This window comes from Onychomys torridus, chromosome 4 (assembly GCF_903995425.1).
Source record: "Onychomys torridus chromosome 4, mOncTor1.1, whole genome shotgun sequence".
In the NCBI taxonomy this organism is placed as follows: Eukaryota; Metazoa; Chordata; class Mammalia; order Rodentia; family Cricetidae; genus Onychomys; species Onychomys torridus.
The window spans coordinates 78,909,441-78,930,469 of NC_050446.1; the positions used below are offsets into that span (position 1 = coordinate 78,909,441).

The 21,029-nt window shown below is 45.0% G+C and overlaps 1 protein-coding gene across 6 annotated transcripts in view; it reads right to left on the minus strand.

Annotated features, from left to right (window-relative positions):
* Kiaa1549l (KIAA1549 like) overlaps positions 1-21,029 on the minus strand; it is a 256,671-nt gene that overhangs the window by 10,265 nt on the left and 225,377 nt on the right. For all 6 annotated transcript variants that reach the window (XM_036184493.1, XM_036184492.1, XM_036184491.1 and 3 more), the window contains 2 exons: positions 12,830-13,180; positions 1,461-1,558 (listed from right to left, as the gene is read on the minus strand). In XM_036184493.1, coding sequence (XP_036040386.1) covers positions 1,461-1,558; positions 12,830-13,180 — 449 coding nt within the window. The remainder of the gene's footprint in view (positions 1-1,460; positions 1,559-12,829; positions 13,181-21,029) is intronic.

A 21,029-nucleotide genomic window follows, 5' to 3' on the forward strand; every position in this document is an offset into this window, starting at 1 on the left:
CCAAGCAGTCACATTACATTGAAAAGTGCCCTGACGTCATCAAGCCCCCGGTCTCATGAGGTCCTAGGACTGACTTGCTACCAATAGCCATGGGACGGCTGGTGGTGTCCGCACGGCAGGAGGCACCCAGACCGGCAATAGTGGGGTCGGGTTTTGTTTTTCCTGTTTGAGGTTAGTTCTCTAAGGATGGTTCTGGGTAGTAGAATATTTAATTTCCATGTAAAAGCAGCGAGGCCATTAGTTCTGGGTGAGAAATGGACAGATGATGGCTATCAGCAGACCTGCCACGAAGGACTGAGGTGGGTAACTGCCCTGGAGAGTTACAGAGAAATAGCTCAGGACCCCGTGCTTCCTTAGGGAGGCTGGGAGATCCGACAACACAGTAGGGTGGGAGGAGGGGCAGTCAGTGTGGGGTCTCCTTTCTCATCCCTCCTTCCCTGCTTGTTCCCACAGCTCTGCTTTCCAGGAAAACTTCTGGATCTTTCCCTGTGCACTCTGCTGAGAGCCCTTCCCGAGGAATCCTAGAGAGTTACATCAGGGACCCAAGAAGCAAGGTGGTCTGCCATGAATCACAAGGCAGACCTTTGGCAGATGAGGCAATGGCCCCTTGGTCAGCTTCTTACCACCCCACCCTGGACACCACTGGCCTCAAGGGGCAGTGTCAAGTGGGCTCGACACTGGACCATCGGAACTGAAAACAGCATCTTTTCTATTGACGCTCACTTAAAAAACAAACAAACAAACAAACAAACAAACAAAACAACAACAACAACAAAAATCCATCTTCACAAAGTCCGTGCCTGTGGCCCGCAGATGGGCTGCCCAGTCAGTGTGTTGGGGAAGGCTGTGGAGCAAGGCTGGGACAGTGGTCCAGCATTCCCCCAGGGCAGGGTTATTCCTAGCTTGGGTATCAGAATTAGTTCATTCTTCCCCAGAGCACCTGGTTTTTCTATTTCTTGTCCCACTTTATTAAAGACATGTGCTGGCTGTGTCAGTAAAGAACAAAGAGAAGGCTTAGCAAATGCTTCGTACTGACATGTGTGAGTTCAGCCTCTCCGAAAAGTCAAGACTGGGAGTAGGTAGCCCAGACCCACTACTCCCTGGCCCCTGAGACACTGTCCTACAAATCCCAAAGGGACTTCTAGGTGTGCAAACCCAGGATGAGGTGGGCACGCCTGTCATTTTCATATCTGGTCAGGAAGTGGACAGTCAAGGTGCAGGGCAATCAAGGTGGGGCGGTTTGGATTGTGGGGTCTCAGGGTCTTTCTGTTTAGAAAGACATGCAAATTGTTCAGTGTGGTCTCCACTTCGTGATAGTCCTGTGCCCCCGCCACAGCGGACACACCTTGAACTGGGGCAGGGAAGGAAGTGAGTTTACTGGTGCAACTACCCACAGGACTAAACTGCCCGGGGGTCAAATCTTTTCCAAATATCTCAAAGCCATGAAAGGAATGCGTTACCTCCTGAGGGAAGCCACAGCCACGGGGCCTGTCCTGGGAGGTACAGGTGGCGGGGGAGAGCCCATGACCATTTCAGGAAGCTGGGAAAACCTGTAAGCCTGTGAAGAGACAAGCAAATTAGACAAAGCTGTTTAAACCAGTGTCCCCCAGCACACAGCTTCTTATTTATGGAGGAAGCACCCTTCCAGGGGCCAGGCCCTCAGTCCTTCCTCACATGCGTTCTCTAAATCTTCCTTACCAAAGACTGTGTGCTCATCCCATGGGGTCTCATCTCTCTCTGGCTCTCGCTTGGACTGCTGCAGTCCGAGAGCCCTTCAGTGGCCTTAGAGCACACTTTCCTCCTCGGGCACTGACAAATGCTGCTCCCTCTTCCTGGCATGATTTTCTCCTGGTTCTGCCCATCGCTCCTTCCTTCATAGCGTTCAACCTGCCCCATACCTCCCTTTTCTCTGTCTAAGGAAATGAGTAGTTTTTTTGGCCAAATTATATGGCTCCTTGCTTATTCATTATCTGCCACTAGCTAGACTGTAATTTGAGGTTTTAAAGGCAAGGTTTTGTTGTCAGTAATATCATGTCTGGAACAGTGTGTAGCAGAAGATCAATAAATGTTAGCATGGAAGAATGAATGAATGAATGACCAGGAGCAGTTTCCTTTCTTGTGGAACATTGGTTTAATGTGGGAAAGGAGTGTGTTGGGAGGCAGGAGGATCTCATGAACAGACTTTCAACTCCTAGGGAAGTCTGGTGACCTCTGTGGACTTCAGTGTCCTCTTCTGAAGTGGAGACATCAATGCTGTGCTCAAGGTGTTCCTGAGAAGATAGGCAAGGCCCTGTGTGTGCATGGACTTTGCAAGCAAATCAAAGACTTCGGTCAACATTCGAGGGGATACAGGAAACACAGACAGGATCGAAGAGGGTCAGGCCAAGGCCTACTATATTGAGAGAAAATCTAGAGATGCTCTTGGGGTAGACAGAGCTCAACTTGTCTTTTTAGGACAGTATGCATGCCTATCAGACTCTTAGGAAGAACAGGATGGCAGGCCTTTAAGCCCCAAAGTGTCAGCACAAAATTCTGCAGCAAGGGAACCCCATAAACAGGATTCTTTTGAACTGAAAAAGGTCCCTTGCCTCCCTCTAGCACTACAGCAAACAACACACCTGTCAGGGCTAACCCATGAAATAGCAGCGAGGCCACAGAGAAAACACACTTTCTAAAGGCACCATGAAAATTGTGAGCTGTACGGGAAATCACTAAGGACAGCTCTGGTACCCTTCCTCCCCTGCATCTCAGCAAACTAAAACGAAACTGTGAGCTGATGCCAGAGGTGGAAATAGTGAGCAGGAAGCAAATGCAAAAGATGTGACTTCCCAGAAGACAAACCGGGCAATTGATGTCTGATTATGATTTCAGGCTTCAGCACAGGGCGTGTGGTTGAGGTAGGCATGTGCCTGGCAAGCCTGGCCTCGCCTTGGGAGGGTGACTGGTGAGGTTTCAAAGTCTACATGGAAACACCTAGAAATTCTCTTTGGAGTGGAGTGTCTCTAAAGTAGGCTCACAGGATTAGTGCAATTAAAAATTAAATAGGCGCTTCTACAAACAGGAGTTTATGGAATATACCAGAGGGAGGAATGAATGTCAATACCAAGGGCACAGACACAGACTTTTAAAGACTTACAAATTTCAACTGTCCAGACATAAAACAAAACAAAAAAATAACCTTGTAAGAAATGCCGTTGAAGAGTTAATCAAGCAGGGCTGATGGCTAGTGATTAAGAGCACATACTGTTCTTCCTCAGGACAAGAGTCCAGTTCCCAGCACCCACATCAGACAGCTCACAACTGCCTGTAACCTCAGCTCCAACACCTGTTCTGGCACGGTGGGAATGATACTCGCACGTATAAAAACCACATTCTCACATAGCATATATCACACAATTTAAAAATAAATACATTTTTAAAAGAAGTATTAACTGACCAAACTGAGATGTCATCAGGAATGCTATAGCATACTCAAAAACAGTTTTCAGACATGAAAGAGGGTTCCTGAACTAAAGCACTCAGTGTCAGGGAATTCAAGTGTGCATTCAGAATTGATGAAGAGAGAAGGAAGAAACTTAACACAGGACTGAGGAACTTAGTCAAAACTAATTGGAAAAAATAGGAAATTGAAAATATAAAAAGAAAAGGTGCAGAGTTGGGGGATGAACAGGTCTGGCATCGGCATCTCGATGCCGAAGAGCAGGAGAGGAGGATGATGCTGAGTATCTTCCGATGTTGCTCTCCACTTTATCATCCTAGGCAGGGTCTCCCACTGTGTGCAGCAAGAGCTTTATACACCAAGCCATCTTCACAGATCTATGAAACCATTTTGTCAGACATGAAACACGTACTTGAAAGCAGTGTGTCTGGTTGAAATTGGGGAGAGGAAGGATGGTAAATTTGTCCCATCCCTGTTTCATGATGGCTTCCTGTGGTGCTCCCTGAACTCTGAGTTTTGCAGACAGGTTGAAACCCATTGACCTGCATACCTTCCCAGCTGTACCTTCAGAATTCTTAATAATTCAACAAGTGATGTGCTCCCTTTCAAAATAAAGGGGTTCACAACCCCTCTGTCTCTTCTGGCCTCTGATGCTGCTCAGCAAAGGATGCAGACATCTATTTTTATCCCTGGATCTTGGAAGGCTTATTCTGTACTCAACACAGTTTGCTAGCCAAGAAAAAGCTTGCTATGCTTGCCTAATAGTAAATCACTAAGAGATCTGACAAAAAGTTCTGAGCTTCTGTTGAGCATTAAAGGAGTCCCCTTTATTAGTGGGCCTTTTCAGGCATAAAGCACACCTACATGAGACAGCAGACCCTCCATTCTAGGACTATGTCCTTGGAACTTTGGTAGTCACATAAACAGCAGAGATGGCCATTGCCAAGTGTGCATGAACTGAGAAATCTTTCTCCATATCCCTCTATGTAAGTTCCAGAGGTTCTACAATCCCGTCTTGCATCCCAGTCTGTGTCCATTCAAACTGGCATTTGTTGGCTCTTGTGTGATGGAGATCCGTTCCTCCTGCACCACTAGAAGCTATCTATTATTCAAAACTACTGATGGCCCCCAAGTTTGTAATTCCACAATTATGCTTGATGTGCTCAGCTTGTTACTCAAGAAGGCATCTTTTGGGTTTAGGGGTGTGCAGGAGTCCCTTTTCTCTGGACAGGAAGGACTGGAGACTCAGAACTCAAGGCAGCCTTTATAAATGCCTCTGGTCTCCAAGGCTGAAAGAGGCTGGGTATGACTAAACAGGGCAATATATGGGCTCAGAAATTCGATTGTAATGTGAAGAGAATAAGGCGATGCTCCAGTCCACTTGGGTTGGAGGTGAAGGATCAGGGCACAGCTATCTTCCCTAGCAATATCTGTGGAGTGAACACAGATAGGTAGGAACCTCCTGTGAGCATATAGCTACTAAAAGAGAGACAGCTGGACATGTGAACCACAAAGATATCATCAGAACAATAAAGGGATGATAGGGGCATCATAACAGGAGCAGGCCAGGGGATCTTGGGCTTTGTATTAGAGGGGAAGGTAGACTCATGGTCAAAACTAAACTGTCCTCATTAGAAGCTGCATTGGCCAGCCTTCTATACTAGTACTATAATTACCCAAGAGAACCTATTTATCATCCAAGAAAAGTTTTCTTTTTATGTTTTCACTTGAAGATTTAGATGTTTCAGCCTATGGTTGGTTGGTCCCATTGCATTGGTCTTGTGGTAGTACATCATGGGAGGTGTTCTCATGGCCTGAGAGTGACAGAGAGGAAGAGACTGGGGTCCTATCACTCCTTTTAAAGGCATATCTCCAGTGATCTGACTACAATCCCCTGCACAATTAGGTCTCACCTCTTAAAGACTCTACCACCTATCAATAGTACCATGGGCTTGGGGACAATTCAAATCCAAACTACAGTAGAACCCCTTTCCCAAGGCCAGCAATCCAGAAAAGCATCCACTCTCTTCATATCCAGTGACAGGTAACTTTGTACAGACTAGATATTCTAGAAGGATAGTTCTGGCTTATTTGAACACGGGCTTGACAATTAAAATCTTACTCCAAGAAGAAACAAAATCCATTGTTTATCTTGATTTCTCAACCAACCAAGAGCAGTGGACAGAGCAGTGTCTAAGAGCAGTAGACAGAGCAGTGTCTAAGAGCAGTGGACAGAGCAGTGTCTAAGAGCAGGGCACAGAGCAGTGTCTAAGATCAGTGGACAGAGCAGTGTCTAAGAGCAGTGGACAGAGCAGTGTCTAAGAGCAGGGCACAGAGCAGTGTCTAAGAGCAGGGCACAGAGCAGTGTCTAAGAGCAGGGCACAGAGCAGTGTCTAAGAGCAGGGCACAGAGCAGTGTCTAAGAGCAGGGCACAGAGCAGTGTCTAAGAGCAGGGCACAGAGCAGTGTCTAAGAGCAGGGCACAGAGCAGTGTCTAAGAGCAGTGGACAAAGCACTGTCTAAAAGCAGTGGACAGAGCAGTGTCTAAGAGCAGGGCACAGAGCAGTGTCTAAGAGCAGTGGACAGAGCAGTGTCTAAGAGCAGTGGACAGAGCAGTGTTTAAGAGCAGTGGACAAAGCAGTGTCTAAGAGCAGTGTCTAAGAGCAGTGGACAGAGCACTGTCTAAGAGCAGGGCACAGAGCACTGTCTAAGAGCAATGGATAGAGCCTCTCAAAGCTGGTGTCTAGCTTAATCTGAGGCAACTATGTACTCAGTAAGCATGAACTCTTTTCTTCTGAGACAGACTAATACTCTGATATGGTAACTGAAATAATCAAGATTTGCTTCCCTTCCAGGCTTTTTTTTTTTCTTCTTTTTTCTTTTGGTTTCTTGACAGGGTTTCTCTGTGTAGCTTTGCGCCTTTCCTGGAACTCACTTGGTAGCCCATGGCTGGCCTCGAACTCACAGAGATCCACCTGCCTCTGCCTCCCGAGTGCTGGGATTAAAGGCGTGCGCCACCAATGCCTGGCTCAGTTTTTTTAATCTAAGGTCCTTTCCATACTCCATCCAACATCCAGGACATCCTAGCTTCTTGCTTCAAGGAAGGAAAGTCTCAGCAGATTGAAGCTTGCCAAGAGTTGACTCTTGCTGGCACTTCAAAAAATAGGAGCTACTAATCACAAAGCCCTAAAGCCCTTGGGGTCTAAGTTTGATGCCATGATAGTAGCACAAGAGACCTGGAAGAAATAAGGGACATTTAAGAGCACTTTGTCTCAGGACTCAACAACCAACCTTTGATTGAAAGGAAAGTTGGAAGGGAGGCAACAGAGCCTAGGATGCTAATGGATTTGTTACCGGGGTGTTGCAGAACAATCTTTTTGTTCACTGTGAAGATGTGTTGCTTTCATTGGTTTAATAAAGAACTAAATGGCCAATAGCTAAGCAGGAAGAGGTTAGGTGGGACTTGCAGACAGAGAGAGAGCAGGCTGGGATGAAGAAGGGCAGAGCCACCTGGAGACATGGGGAGAAGCAAGATAACATGCTGTGCTGAAAAAAGGTACCACCAAGTGGTAAAGCATAGATTAAAATGTATGGGTTAATTTAAGTTGTAAGAGCTAGTTAGTAACAAGTGTAAGCTATCAGCTGAGCACTTATAATTAATAATAAGTCTCCATGTGGTTATTTGGGAGCTAGCTGGCGGGACAGAAAATTACGCCTACACAGTAGCTATTTCCTGTCTCACCCTGTAGGAGGAGGATCTAAATCTCATGAAGATGTGGGTAAGTTTGAAAGTCAGGACCCGTGTGCACCTCTAGGAAAGCTTAGGAATCTGAAGCCTTCCACCCTCATGTAGGATGGAAGAGTCAGGGGACGAGGGAGCCAGATGCAAGGGCCTTTAACAGTCCTGCAGGGATAGGTGAGGAAGCTTCTGGAGACAGGGAGAGGGACGGGAGTGGGTGAGCAAGCCTCTCATGAGAGAGTGAGAACAGGAGGATGGGAAGGAAAAGAAAGGGAAGGGAAGGCAAGCCAGCGCTAGCATGCAAGCACAGTAAGGGAGGAGAAGAGGGAGGGGTCTGGCAAGGACTTCTCCACAGTACAGGAAGGTGCCACTGTCCTCTTCTGGACTAACACCAGAAGAAGATGTGAGGGCATGCACTTTTCGGGGATGCCATCCAGGGCATGAGGAAAACTGGGACCAGAAGCTGCAGCCTTCTCCCCGACTGCCCCTACAGTTCCGCATCGTGCAAGTGCCCAGACGACAGTAGGCGCCTGAGCTGACTGAGATGGTGATGGAAAAACAAATCTGGTTTTCCTGGAACAGCCAGAAAAACACCCAGGGAGTACTATGGTTTCAGTATGGCATTTCCCTGCAGGCTCATGGGGTACACATTGGTCACCAACTGGTGGTATCTGGGGAGAGCTTATGGAACCTTTAGGAGGTAGGGCTAAGCTGAAGGAAGTAGGCTCCTGGGAGTGAGTCCTTGGGCGTATCTTATCCCTGGTCTCCTTTTTCCTTCAAAAGTGGGTCAAACCCTCTGAAGCCAGGAGCTGGGTTCAGTTTTCCTTCTTCAGGCCATTCACTCAGGCACTTTTGTCCTAGTGACATGGTGGTAACTAATTCCGTGGGCAGGGGTAGGCATTCTCCAGATTTTTCCCTTCTCTTCCCATGCAACAACCTTCCCATAGATCCGGTAGCTTTCCTAAGTTTAGTGGAGCATGCTTTTGTCAGGTATCAAGAGCTCTGTTAGTTTCCAGGGGCACTGCTCAGGGAAGAGCAAAGGCAAACAGCCTTCCGCTCACCGCGTCAGTCAGTGAGGCACAGTGGCATGCCTTCAAGGATCCTGAGAACTGCACGATACATGATCAACTGTGACTGGTCGGGACCATCCCTGCAATTACTTACCCACCTGGCCAGACGGAAGCTCAGGACAGGTTCAAATTTTGTTTGGAGAAATACAAGCAATGTGATAGATTGTGAATCCTGACACTGTGGTGACTATAAACATGCCTGATATGTTGGCATGGTTTATTTTAAAGATTTGGGAGACAACTCTTCTGTTTGTAAGGGGGAAGGAGGAATGTACACTTGTCAAACTCCCAACTTCACCCCCACAGAGCCAATAACAGGAATGGAAAAGGCTCCCCCAAACTGAGCCATCTTCCTATGATTTCCAACAGTATAGATATTTGCATTTCCATTACAGCTGGGGGGACATTCCCTATAATTCACATTTAGTCAGGGGATGGAAAATGTGTTAAGCATCAGTGTTAGACAGTAATAAGTTCTAACCCACTTCTGCCATCAGGAACTGCTCAGTTGGTCCCTGGATCTACATATTCCAGTAATGACTGAAGATGGAAAGTACTAAAAAAGAAAATGGAGGCTACACTGAGCACATACAAACTTTTCTTATAATTAGTCCACAAACAATAGAGATGACAGCCATTCACATAGTGTTTGGGTTATGTCATGCTAGGCATTCAAAATAACCTAGAGATGACATAGGAGCATATGAGTGGGTTACATATGCAAACGAGGCCTATGATGGACTTGAGTATGAGTTCTGCTGCTTTTTGAGGGGTCTCGAACCTGTCCCCTGTGGACATCAAGGGATGACTGAGAAAAATGGACAAGTTTCTTCATTCTTCCCAACCTGTTTTCTCAGTACTTGGGGCTGGTAACAGTGACATCATGGGAGGGTTGAGGGAGAGATCATGTCTATACAGCACTTACATCAGCATGCGGCCAACAATGGGGACCAAGAGAGGGCAAGTGTTATTATTAGCAGTACTATTGACTCTTCTGTAGAGAGTCTAGTGGGGAAGATGTTTCAACCCTAATGCCTTTTTAAGAGTCCTTACACTCTTGCGGGCAGGAAAGCTGTAGGATATTTTCATCCCACTTGGCATAGACCCATTAAGGCTGCTAGCAAAACTGGATTGGTCATTAGGTGTCAGGTCCAATTTCTTTAGATTCAAGAGGTAAAATATGAGCAAAGCCTCCCAAACGGCACTGCAGAAATCCCAAGATGCTAGCAGTAACCTTTCCCGTGATGTAAATCCCACAAGGCTGGCCCTGACACATTAAAAACACCAGCTCCCAATTATCCCCCCAGCAGGGTTTGGAGCACTTTCTTTTTTTCTTTTTCTTTTTTTCTTTTTTAATACAAGGAGTAATCATAGTTATCATGTTGCTTTTTCTACTGATTTTCACATTATCACAGCAAGGGGGCTCTGTGAGACTTTGGGTTAAGCATCATCATCTCCATTGGGTGGTGTTGGCTATTTTTTCCTTTCATGGAGACAGGAGTCTCCTGTGCACTTGGCAGAGAGGGAAACCCTGACAATGAATGGATACTCTTTAGTGTGTTCTGGTCTGATGGTTTGTCCCGAGGTTGGGTTATGCCTCAGACCTTTCTCCAAGAAGCACCCCCAGTTTCTGATGGGTTTGTCCTGTTGAGCACAATTGCCAACTCCCAATTACAACAAAAAAGATGCCTGAATGTTCACATGTCCCACCATGGTTTTGTATGGCTTTATTGAACTGAGGTGTAAGGGCTATGGCAATAGCTCCCTCATTACTGACTGGAAGACCTTTCTTGGTCACCAAAAGTTTTCTTTCTGAAACCCACAACTCTTTGGGTTCCTAGAATTAGCCTCCAGCCAGGGAAGTCCAGCGGTTCCTGAGACTTGTTACCAAACAAAAGCAATGTTTCCTTGGGACCCTGAGGTGGGGCATCAAGTGAGTGTCCTAAATGGGCTTAACAGAGCAGGAGAAGGAGATGTGGTCTCAGAAAGTGGAAAGGGACATAGACAGTAGGCCCAGCAAATAGAACTAGTTTGATAATAATGGACACTATCTGTCAAATAATTTGATGTGTTGGCACCATGCCAAGCAGTCTACTGATTATCAACCAACTGGTCTAGGGTGTTTGCTAGGTGCCAGGACTGTGCCAACCATTTAGCAGGAACTAACAACCCTCTTATCACCATCACTATAAGCAGACTCTGAGACTCAGAACTGGTCCCTGAGATTATTTGGTTGGTGAGCACCATTCCACTTTGGGCCAGGGGTCGAGTTTAGGGATCCTCATACAGAGACTGGAAATGATGAGTCAATTAAGTGGATGGCAATCAACACAGAACAGATATGAGTGGCCTTTTCCAGAGGACAACTTCCTAGGAGGGGTATATAAATGTGTTAAGATTGGGGTATTTTATAGATCTCAGGGAGGAAATTCCCTCCCTGAACGGGGCAGGTGCCAACTTAATGCGCATTATCAGAACACTGTGATCTTGGAAAATGTAATATGGATGATGATGTGGGAAAGCATTTCATTATTCATTCATTCATTCATTCATTCATTCATTCATTGGTTTTTCAAGACAGGGTTTCTCTGTGTAGCCCTGGCTGTCCTAGATCTAGCTCCACAGACCAGGCTGGCCTCAGACTCACAAAGATCTTCCTGCCTCTGTCTCCTGAGTGCTGAGGTAAAGGCCTGTGCTATCACATCTGGTTGTGAAAGCATTTTATAACAGCAAATATGTAAGTCTGAGAGAGACTTTTCCCATCTTTTCAGATCCAGGCCTTTGGGAATGTGACTGGAGTGGCCTTGGAGTTGCCGACACTTTTTAGGAATGCATGGCTTCTAAAGTTTTCTAATGGCAGTGACAAATTTAGATTCCCAAAGTGTATTGTATCTTCTAAGTTATGTTAAGAAGATGTATGAGTGGCCAAGAAAACCATGAGAAGGTGCTCAACATCACTAATCATTAGAGAAACACAAACAAAACCATAATGAGAGCTACCTCAAACTCATTAGGATGCCTACTATCCAGAGAACAGAAAATAACAAACATGGATGAGATGTGAAGAAATCAGAAAGGCATTGTTGGAGAGACTGAAAACAGTACAACCATTGTAGAAAACAATACCAGCAGAAAACAGAACCCCATGTGACCCAGCACCCCACTCACGGGTAGATAGATAGCCAAAAAGATGAAAGCAAGAGCTGAAAGAGAGGTTTGTATACCTGTGTGAGAATCAGCACAACTTACTGTGTGGCCCCAAAGTGAAGACAACTCAAGTCTGTACACATTGGCAGGCAAACAGATCCGATGTGGGATGTACCTTTGAGTACATTCAGCTTTAAAATTTAGGAAGGGCCTTCTGATGCATGCTACGTGGACTAACTTGAGAGCTATGCTAAGTGACATATACTAATCATACAAAGACAAATATTATGTATGAAGCATATAAAGTAGACAACTTTATAGACAGAAGTAAGTAGTGGTTTCTAGGACTATGTGTGTGTGTGTGTGGGGGGGGCGTTGACAAGGAAGTCTTCTTTTAATGAGGATCATGTTGGCAAGATGAAGGGTCCTAGAGATAGTTGCACAAGATGTGAGTATGTGAATACCAACAAACTGTGTACTTAAAATGGTTAATATGCTGAGTGTTGGGGGCTGGAGAGATGGCTCAGTGGTTAAGATCATGCTCTTTGTTTTATTGTTTTGTTTTGTTCTGTTTTTTGAGACAGGGTTTCTCTGTGTAGCTTTGGAGCCTTTCCTGGAACTCATTCTGTAGCCCAGGCAGGCCTCGAACTCACAGAGATCTGCCTGCCTCTGCCTCCCAAGTGCTGGGATTAAAAGCGTGTGCCACCACTGCCCAGTTGAGCATGCTCTTTTGGAAGTCCAGGGTTCCATTCCTAGCACCAACGTGGTAACTCACAAACATCTATAACACAAGTTTCCTGGGGACTGGACACCCTCTTCTGTAAAATAGGAATAAAACTGTTACTTGTCTCCGAGGTAGATTGTACAGACTGCATAGCATACAAGTAATGCCCAGATCAGCGCAGCATATAATAATTAGCTCTTATGCACTTACACAGGGACTTCCTACTTACTGGGCAGTAAGTTATTATTCATATTTATTTATTTTTACCAGCAGAAACTTAAAGCAACTTCCTCAAAGTTCCAAAGCCAGAAAGTGGTCAGGGTGGGATTCATAGTCAAGCCACATGGCTCACAGCCTACGTTCTTAGCCACCGGGATGCACAGCCCCTTCACGCAGGGCTTCTTGATGCCTTTTGACATTTTAATTGGGTTTCATGTCTGAGTGGAGAAAACCACTAGTGAGTGGAGAATGGGGTCAACCCTTTCAGGAGTGATAGCAGAAAATTCTAAAATGGGTTAAGGTTTCACATTAGGCTCCTCGGGGACCTGTCCCACAAGAACAAGGTTTGGCTGTGGATCATGAGTGAAGTATGAGAAGAGATTCCAGCACAGCTGGTCTCTAAATCTCCAAATCCTGGCTGTGGGTTGCCTGTTGGACTGTAGTGGGAAGAGCAAACCCTAAGACGGTAGGTGGTTGGGAGCCATGACTTACCGGTCGGGGCAGACTGTATTGGTACATTTCTGGGCGGTAGGTGGGCACCCACTGCACCCCAGCCCGGGGCCGTGTCATGGTCCCTGGAGCGCTAGTCACCACCTCTGAGTATGGCAGGTGCTGAGTAGAGCCGTAGGCCTCCGGGTGCCGGCTTGGGCCTGCATGGCCAGCGGATGCCAGGCTGAAGGCCTCCTCCAGAAGCATGTGCATCTGTTGCCGGACTTCGTCGATGGAAGGCTGTGAGCTCAGCGTGGAGGTCTCTGAGTGGCCCTTCACCTGCCGGGCCCTGCCGTAGCCCCGGGGCTCATGGACTCTGTCCACATTGGTTTCCTCTATGATCTCGGGCTCAGTCTGTGGGATCAAACAAAGCCCAACAATTTGTTAATGAAGCTCTTTCTTGAATCTTAAACTATTCACTGGGGCTAATGAGATAATGAGTCTGTGCTAACTTAGGTCATATCCAATGTGCTCTATCTAGGAATTCCCACAGCAGGAGCAGTCAGCTTGGGTTATACAGGAAAGGCCGCCATTGTAGTCTTCAGGTGTCCACACTACACCAGTCCCTCGGACTTGCTAATTAGCATAATAATGAGAAATGGCTCTCACTGATTAAATTAATGGCATTCTCAAAATCTAGAAGATGCCTTTGGGTATAAGAATGTGGAGCATCCTGTAGTCTATACCCCAAAGGATGGCAAATCACTTTAAATGAGCCTGGCTCTGACCACTGGTCAGGGAATTCCTGGTTTCCTGATTCCATTTATCATGGAGAGCAGCACAGTCTTCCTTCTACACAGATGATCTACAAGTATCATGTGGCATGAACAAAAAGCCCTGAATGGGGTCCAGCAGGAGCATGCCAGGAGTTTCTGATGCCTGCTCAAGTCTGAGATCTATTGATCTAGAACATTCTCTTTTACCTGCACTCATCATTTAGGGAGTAGCTGCAGAACTGAGAGGGATAGATAGACAACTGGATCTCACTGGCGTTAGAGAAGTCTACGTGGACTATCGGCTTCCGTTGCCTGTTGATGAAGGTGTGTTTAGTACATTGTTTATTCTGTTCTGTGGGATGCCTGTGAGGGCCCATTCCTCACCAGTTCTATGGGACACATGTAAGTGCTCATGCTGTCACACCATGACAAATTTCAAGCACAAACTTCAGAATGCAAAACGCAGGAGACAAGGGATGACTTAGGTGATCCAGTCCGCTGCCCCACAGTAACTATTCTGGGAAGAGCCAGACCTGGTGCACCAAGAAGCTAAAAACTAGGATGTTAAAGATGTCCCAGCCTGGAAAGCTGCATTATTTCCACTTCCTTGTTTCTACTTCAGAGGGGTGTACAAGGATTCAGTGAGCGCCTTTGTGAGGGTGTAGAGCAGTGAGGGGTGTACAAGGATTCAGTGAGCGCCTTTGTGAGGGTGTAGAGCAGTGAGGGGTGTACAAGGATTCAGTGAGCGCCTTTGTGAGGGTGTAGAGCAGTGAGGGGTGTACAAGGATTCAGTGAGCGCCTTTGTGAGGGTGTAGAGCAGTGAGGGGTGTACAAGGATTCAGTGAGCGCCTTTGTGAGGGTGTAGAGCAGTGAGGGGTGTACAAGGATTCAGTGAGCGCCTTTGTGAGGGTGTAGAGCAGTGAGGGGTGTACAAGGATTCAGTGAGCGCCTTTGTGAGGGTGTAGAGCAGTGGCGCAGGGTACAGACACTAGTCCTCTCACCACCATTACTGCGGTCACTCCTACAAGTTCTCACGAATTGAATTACTATGAATGAGGCACTTGGCTGCTAGAATGGACACCATAGGAAGATATCAGTAGGGAACTCATTCACACAGGCAAGTCCTGCTCTAAAGATCACAGAAGTCAGGGCTAGGATAGATTCATGTTTGTGCTGGATTGTTCTACGTCAACTCAACACAAGCTAAAGTCATCTGAAAGGAAGGAACCTCAGTTAAGGGAATACCTGTAAGATCAGGCTGTAGGCAGGCCTGTAGGGCATTTTCTTAATTAGTGGTTGATGGTGGGGGGCCCAGCCCACGGTGGGTGGTGCTACCCCTGGGCTGGTGGTCCTGGGTTCTATCAGAAAGCAGGCTGAGCAAGCCTGGGGAGCAAGTCAGTCAGCAGCACTCCTCCATGGCCTCTGAATCAGCTCCTGTCTCCAGGTTCCTGTCCTCTATGAGTTCCTGCCTTGACTTCCTTCAGTGATGGACTATGGTGTGGAAGCATAAGCCACATAAACCCTTTCCTCCCCAACTTGCTTTTGATCATGGTGTTTCACCATAGCAATAGTAACCCTAACTAGGATGGTGCCTTAAAAGCACATTCACTTTCTTTAGTATTGAATTTGTTAGTGAAGAAACTGAAAACACAGACAGCACAAAAAAGAAATTAGACCTTTTTATCTATTCTCATCATGTAGAGTTAGGACTTGTATGTAGTTTAAGATCAACATTAAGGCTCTCCATGTACCTTCAAGACTGGATTTGTTAGCAAACAGCTATGTAAGCAATTTCAAATACTACATTTTAACATATGCAAAAGCAGATCATAGGATAGGACATAAAATTATCCCTTAATACAAGGACATTTCATGCCACTGAGACTCTTAGAAGGCTTGTGATCATTGTCTGGGAAGTGAGTTTTCTGAAGGCCAGCAAACGTGACTGTTAAGATTTTGCCCAGAGATATCTTCTAGATAATGTGTACAACTTCTAGAAGAAAGTTTCTGTATAATGCAGAGAACATTTGGAATTGAAGTTCAAAGCCTAAGGGTGTTTAATTCAAGCTCCATTGTAAAGGAGAGGAAGCTGAGGCCAGAGCAGTTAACTGATTTGCTCAAAGTCACCTGGAGTGGGTGTGTTGCCCTGGGCATGTCCCACTGTGCCATATGCCTCATCAATGCTGGTTGCTATGTACACGGGGCCTTCCTCCCTGTTTCTTCAATCTCCCTAATACATAATGAATGGTAATGCCAGATTACTTCAAGGTGAGAGATTAATGGCACCAAGGTGAGCTGAGCTATGGTTTTGCCACCTTTCAATGGTATTATGCATCTGCAGTCAGAAGACTGAATATATTCTTGAGTGAATTTATAGGTTTGTGTTAGGCAGGGCAAGAGTGCACATCTTAGTAACATATCTTACTCTCCCTCTGCTCCTTAAGATCGCTGGGGTGGGGCTGTACAACAGCACAGGCTGGGAGGCAAGGCACCTCTCTGCGTTGGCTCCTGTGCCGGGAAACATTTACTCCAGTTTCCTGCTGTCATCTGCCACCCTACTGCCCCAGCAGAAGTTAACTCTTGATTCTTACAACAGGGTTTTCATTCTGCACAGGGGCTTCCTTTAATCTAAGTGTCCAGTGTCATGGCCCATGACCGTCAAAGACTCTTGTTCTGCCCCGGTTCTCAGGTGGTTTTTTAGTCTTTCCTTATCCACAGATGGAAACGAGGCTAGCTCCCAACCTTTCTGGCTCAGGATATACTTGGATTTGTTTAACCTCTGTTTTGCCCCCCACCAAACACCCCCTGAACCCACAGCACCCTCTCTTTCTCACGAGGCCACACTAAGGCACTCGGCATTCAATAAAACTTTGAGACTTGACCTGACTTTAGAAATCCCATCTGGTTCCCCATGGGGTGTGCCTGAAGTTAAGATGGAAGGTCCACTTTCTTTATCACATTTCCTCCAATGCTAATGAACTGTATGGCTCATGGGCAAGCTGACTGGACTCCCTGGGACTCTGAATGTTGCTCTCTGTAGTTCAACTGAACTGTCTGACATTCACCATCTGTCTTGACTACTTTTGAGTCAACTTGACACAAGCTAGAATCATCCAAAAGGAGGGAACCTCAATTGAGAAAATGCCTCCAGAGGATCCAGCTGCAAGGCATTTTCTTAATTGGTGTTTGATGAGGAAGGAGGGCCCAGCCTATTGTGGGTGGGGTCATCCCTGGGTGAGTAATCCTGAGTTCTATAAGAAAGCAGGCTGAGCAAGCCATGCGAGCAAGCCAGTAAGCAGCACCCCTCCATGGCCTCTGCATCAGCTCCTGCCTCTGGGATCCTGCTCTGCTTGAGTTCCTGTCTTGACTTCCTTTAGTGGTGAACAGTGCTGTGGGAGCATAAACCAAATTAACTCTTCCCTCCCCAAGTTTCTTTGATAACGATGTTTCATCACAGCAATAGAAACCTTAACTAAGACACCATCTCTCGAACTCCAACAGTCCTAGGAAGTGCCACATCCCTCTAACCTCAGTCCCCTGATGTCCACTCAGGAAGGGAAATACCTCCCATGCCCTCTGCTTGCAGCACGGGTCATAGGTTTCTTTTCCTGATGGGACAATTACTGATTTCAGCCCTTAGTTGTTTTTCAGGCTTCATTAAGAATTATGATGCAATTAATAAAACTATGACCTGGCCTTGAAGGAGTATCCTATAGGAGAGATGAAGAACAGTAAAAATATCAACTATTAGTGATGAGTAGCTTATATGCCAGGCACTGTTGTCTGAATTTTGTACATACTGACTGTTCTTACTCTCACCTATGTTGTAATATTAATGAGTACGATTATTTTTATTGTACAGACGAGCAAATCCAAGCATTGAAAAGTTCAACAGAAAGCTCTTATCCATTATATAAACAGATCTCTTACCACCCCATAGGTGTGTGCTCTGACCAAAGCCAAAACAGACTTCTGAGACAAAGACAGAGATAGAGAAATTACTAAGATTATCTCAGAGACCATAGGATAAAAGCACCAGTATATAAACAAGAGTGTTCAGTAATAAACCTAGCAATAAGCAATTAATGAATACCAACTGCTCCTCAGTTGATGGGCCACTCTTCTGGGGTTCCATCTATAGCTAATGAGTTATGACTCATTAGCTCAATTCAGGGCTGCATGTCTAAAGCCATTGGTTGGTTGTTGAGTGAAAGAAATCCACACAGTGGGTATTCACATTAGCTTGAGGACCTGTAATATTCTGGCCCTATGAGAAGTATACTATATGCATTGCCTTGTTTAGTCTCACAGGGACATATAACAGATGCATCCATTTTCGGATGAGGGAGACCACAACCACTAGCTTACCTAGTGTGGTAGTTTAAATGTAATTGAGCCCCATAATCTCATAGGGAGTTGCACTATTAGGAGACGTGACTTTGTTGGAGGGGGTGTGGCCTTGTTGGAGGAAGAGCGTCACTGTGGGGTTGGGCCTTTGAGGTTTCCCATGCTCAGGATATGGCCCAGCGTTACAGTCGACTTCCTGTCACCTATAAGATGTAGGAATCTCAGCTATTCTGCCAGTACCATATCTGCCTGCATGCCACCATGCTCCCTGCCATTGTAATAATGGACTGAACCTCTGAAACTGTAAGTTGCACCTCAATTAAATGTTTTTCTTATAAGAGTTGCCATGGTCATGGTGTCTCTTCATAGCAATACAAACCCTAACTAAGACACCCAGCCCTTGCCCCATCCCTTCACTTAAGTTTACTTATAAACATGTCTTTATGCTTTGAGATACAAAAGTAAAGTCTCCCTATATTGTCTGATGGCTGGCTTGAGTACAGTGTCTGCCTGGGACCAAATTTGGGATAGAGAATGTATTTTTAAGCCCATTTAACTTGAAAGTTAGCATATTGCTTCTCAACTTCGTATTGAAAAAAAAATCTATATGGGAAGCTATTTTTATAAGTTAATCAAGATATACTTCAACAAAAATTCTAAAAAGAGAAAAAACAATCAAAGTATAACTGTTACTACTACTCTAAAATAATAATAATAGAATACAGAGATGAGCCAAACAAAGAAAATTAAAACCCATTGTAATCCGACTGCTGTAATAACTGCAGCTAACATTGTGACCTTCATGAATGTCCTTCCAGATGTTTCTAAGCATATGAAAGAGGATACAGATCATACAGAGCACTTTCAACATACTGTCTGTGCCCAACACCTCTAACCCCCAGCTCCAGTCAGAGTACCTCATAACATATTGGCCATGACAGCTGTATCCCTTCTAGAGAGGGCTCACACTGACATCAAATTCTCTGACTTCCGTGACAGAGAATAGAAGTGGGGGCAGCAAACTAGAGAGAGGAGGGATGTGGATGGTAGGGTTTTGTTTGCTTGTTTTTTGAGACAGGGTTTCTCTGTGTAGCTCTGGCTGTCCTGGAACTAGCTCTTTCGACCAGGCTGGCCTTGAACTCACATAGATCCACTTGTCTCTGCCTCCCAAGTGCTGGGATTAAAGGCAACTGCCACCACCACCTGGCTGGATTTTAGGGTTTTAAAGTAGGATTTTTTTTTTAAGAGAAGAACATAAGTACCCATGGTATACAAAGGAGAGAAATTGGGGGGAATTTAAAAAGGACCACAATCTTAGTCAGGGTTCTATTGCTATGATAAAACATCATGACCAAAATCAAACTGTGGAGGAAAGGGTTTGTTTGGTTTACATTACAACCCACCATCAAAGGAAGTCAGGTCAGGTCCTCAAGGCTGGAACTTGGAGGTAGGAACAGAAGCAGAGGAGGAATGCTGCTTTCTGGCTTGTTCTCCATTGCTCAGCCTGCTTTCTTAGACAACTCAGGACCATCTGCCCAGGGCTGGCACCTTCCACGGTGAGCTGCCCCCCCTACATCTATCAGTAATTAAGAATATTCTAGATAGGCTTGCCCACAGGCCAATCTCATAGAGATTCTCTCAGTTGAGATCCCTTTCCCAGATGACTAGCTGTGCCAACCTGACATAAAACTAACCAACATAACCACTGAGTGTGATGACATCACATATATGAAAAATATGAGTAGAGGGTAGAGATACTTACAAATTATTATTGTTAGCATCGTTCTTTGGTAACATACTCTTTCAGAATGAACTGTCTGGATTTATGATTTTATAAACAGAAAACAAGCATACGTGCACATGTAAACATGGATATAAACATATGAAGTTTTTAAAAGTTTATTTAATTTTTATTTATGTGTATGTGTGTGAGGATGTGACACATGTATGCAGGTGCCCTTAGAGGCCAGAAAGGGTGTTGGATCACCTGGAAGTGGAGTTCAGGTGCTGGAAGAAAGTGCTGTTAGCTGCTGAGCCATCTCTCCAGCCCCCATGTAAAGCTTTAAAAATACACATTAATGTATCTATAAATTATTATATATAATACTATATATAACATTCTTCGTCAATAAACATGCATTTATAAGGAACAACCTTAATAATGTTGTAACTGTATCATATGTAGTTTTAAGATTATAATGAACAGTCCACTGTTTTAAATGGTCTTTTGATATCTTACTATATAAAACAAGCTGTAAAATATATCCTTTCTATTAAACTTTGTATATAGCCATGAATAAATTTATACAAGTGGAATTGCTGGTGTAGAGAATATGCACATATTTAAGGTTTGGAGCAGTTATAGAATTTCATATGGTATATCACAACCCAGAGAAGAAATTGAAACTGTTCTTTCTCCCCTGAACACAGGGAACCCTGGCCTTGAACTTTATGGTGCCCCCACATAGGACAAACACCTACAGTTCTTATCATGTTGTTTTATTTCTTTAATTTTTTTAAAGATTTATTTACTTTATTACTTTATGTATATGAGTAGTTTGTCTACATGTATGTGTGTGTGCTGTGTTCATGCCTGGTACCTACAGAGATCAGGAGTTGGATCCCCTGGGACTGGAGTTACAGACAGTTGTAAGCTACCATGTGGATAGCTCTGGAAACTGAACCTAGGTCCTCTGGAAGAGCAAAAAGTACTCCTTACCACTGAGCCAACTCTCCAGCCCTCCATGTTGTTTTCCAAAGAGTAGGCCATTCCCATACACCAAGGCAGCCTACACAGTGGCTAAAAATCCATTTGACCTCAGTTTCTTTTGAAACCCCATGGGAACAAACTTGAGGGACATCATAGCTCTGCTGGGGACCCCACAGAGTTTCTGGAAACTATTCCACAAACTTAATTCTACTGTTTGGCTTTGGGGAACATTTGTAGCCTAAAGTTTTCAAAAAATAAATTAACAGCTAGTTTCAAATAAGAATACACTAATAACTTGAAGACAAGTTATTGAGTAGCAGAAAATATTAGGGTCTGTATTTAGGATATACAAATAACTTCTACAAATGAGTAAGAGGCTTCCAATTTAAAAATGATATAATATGCTTGAAAAGGTATTTCAACAAAGGAC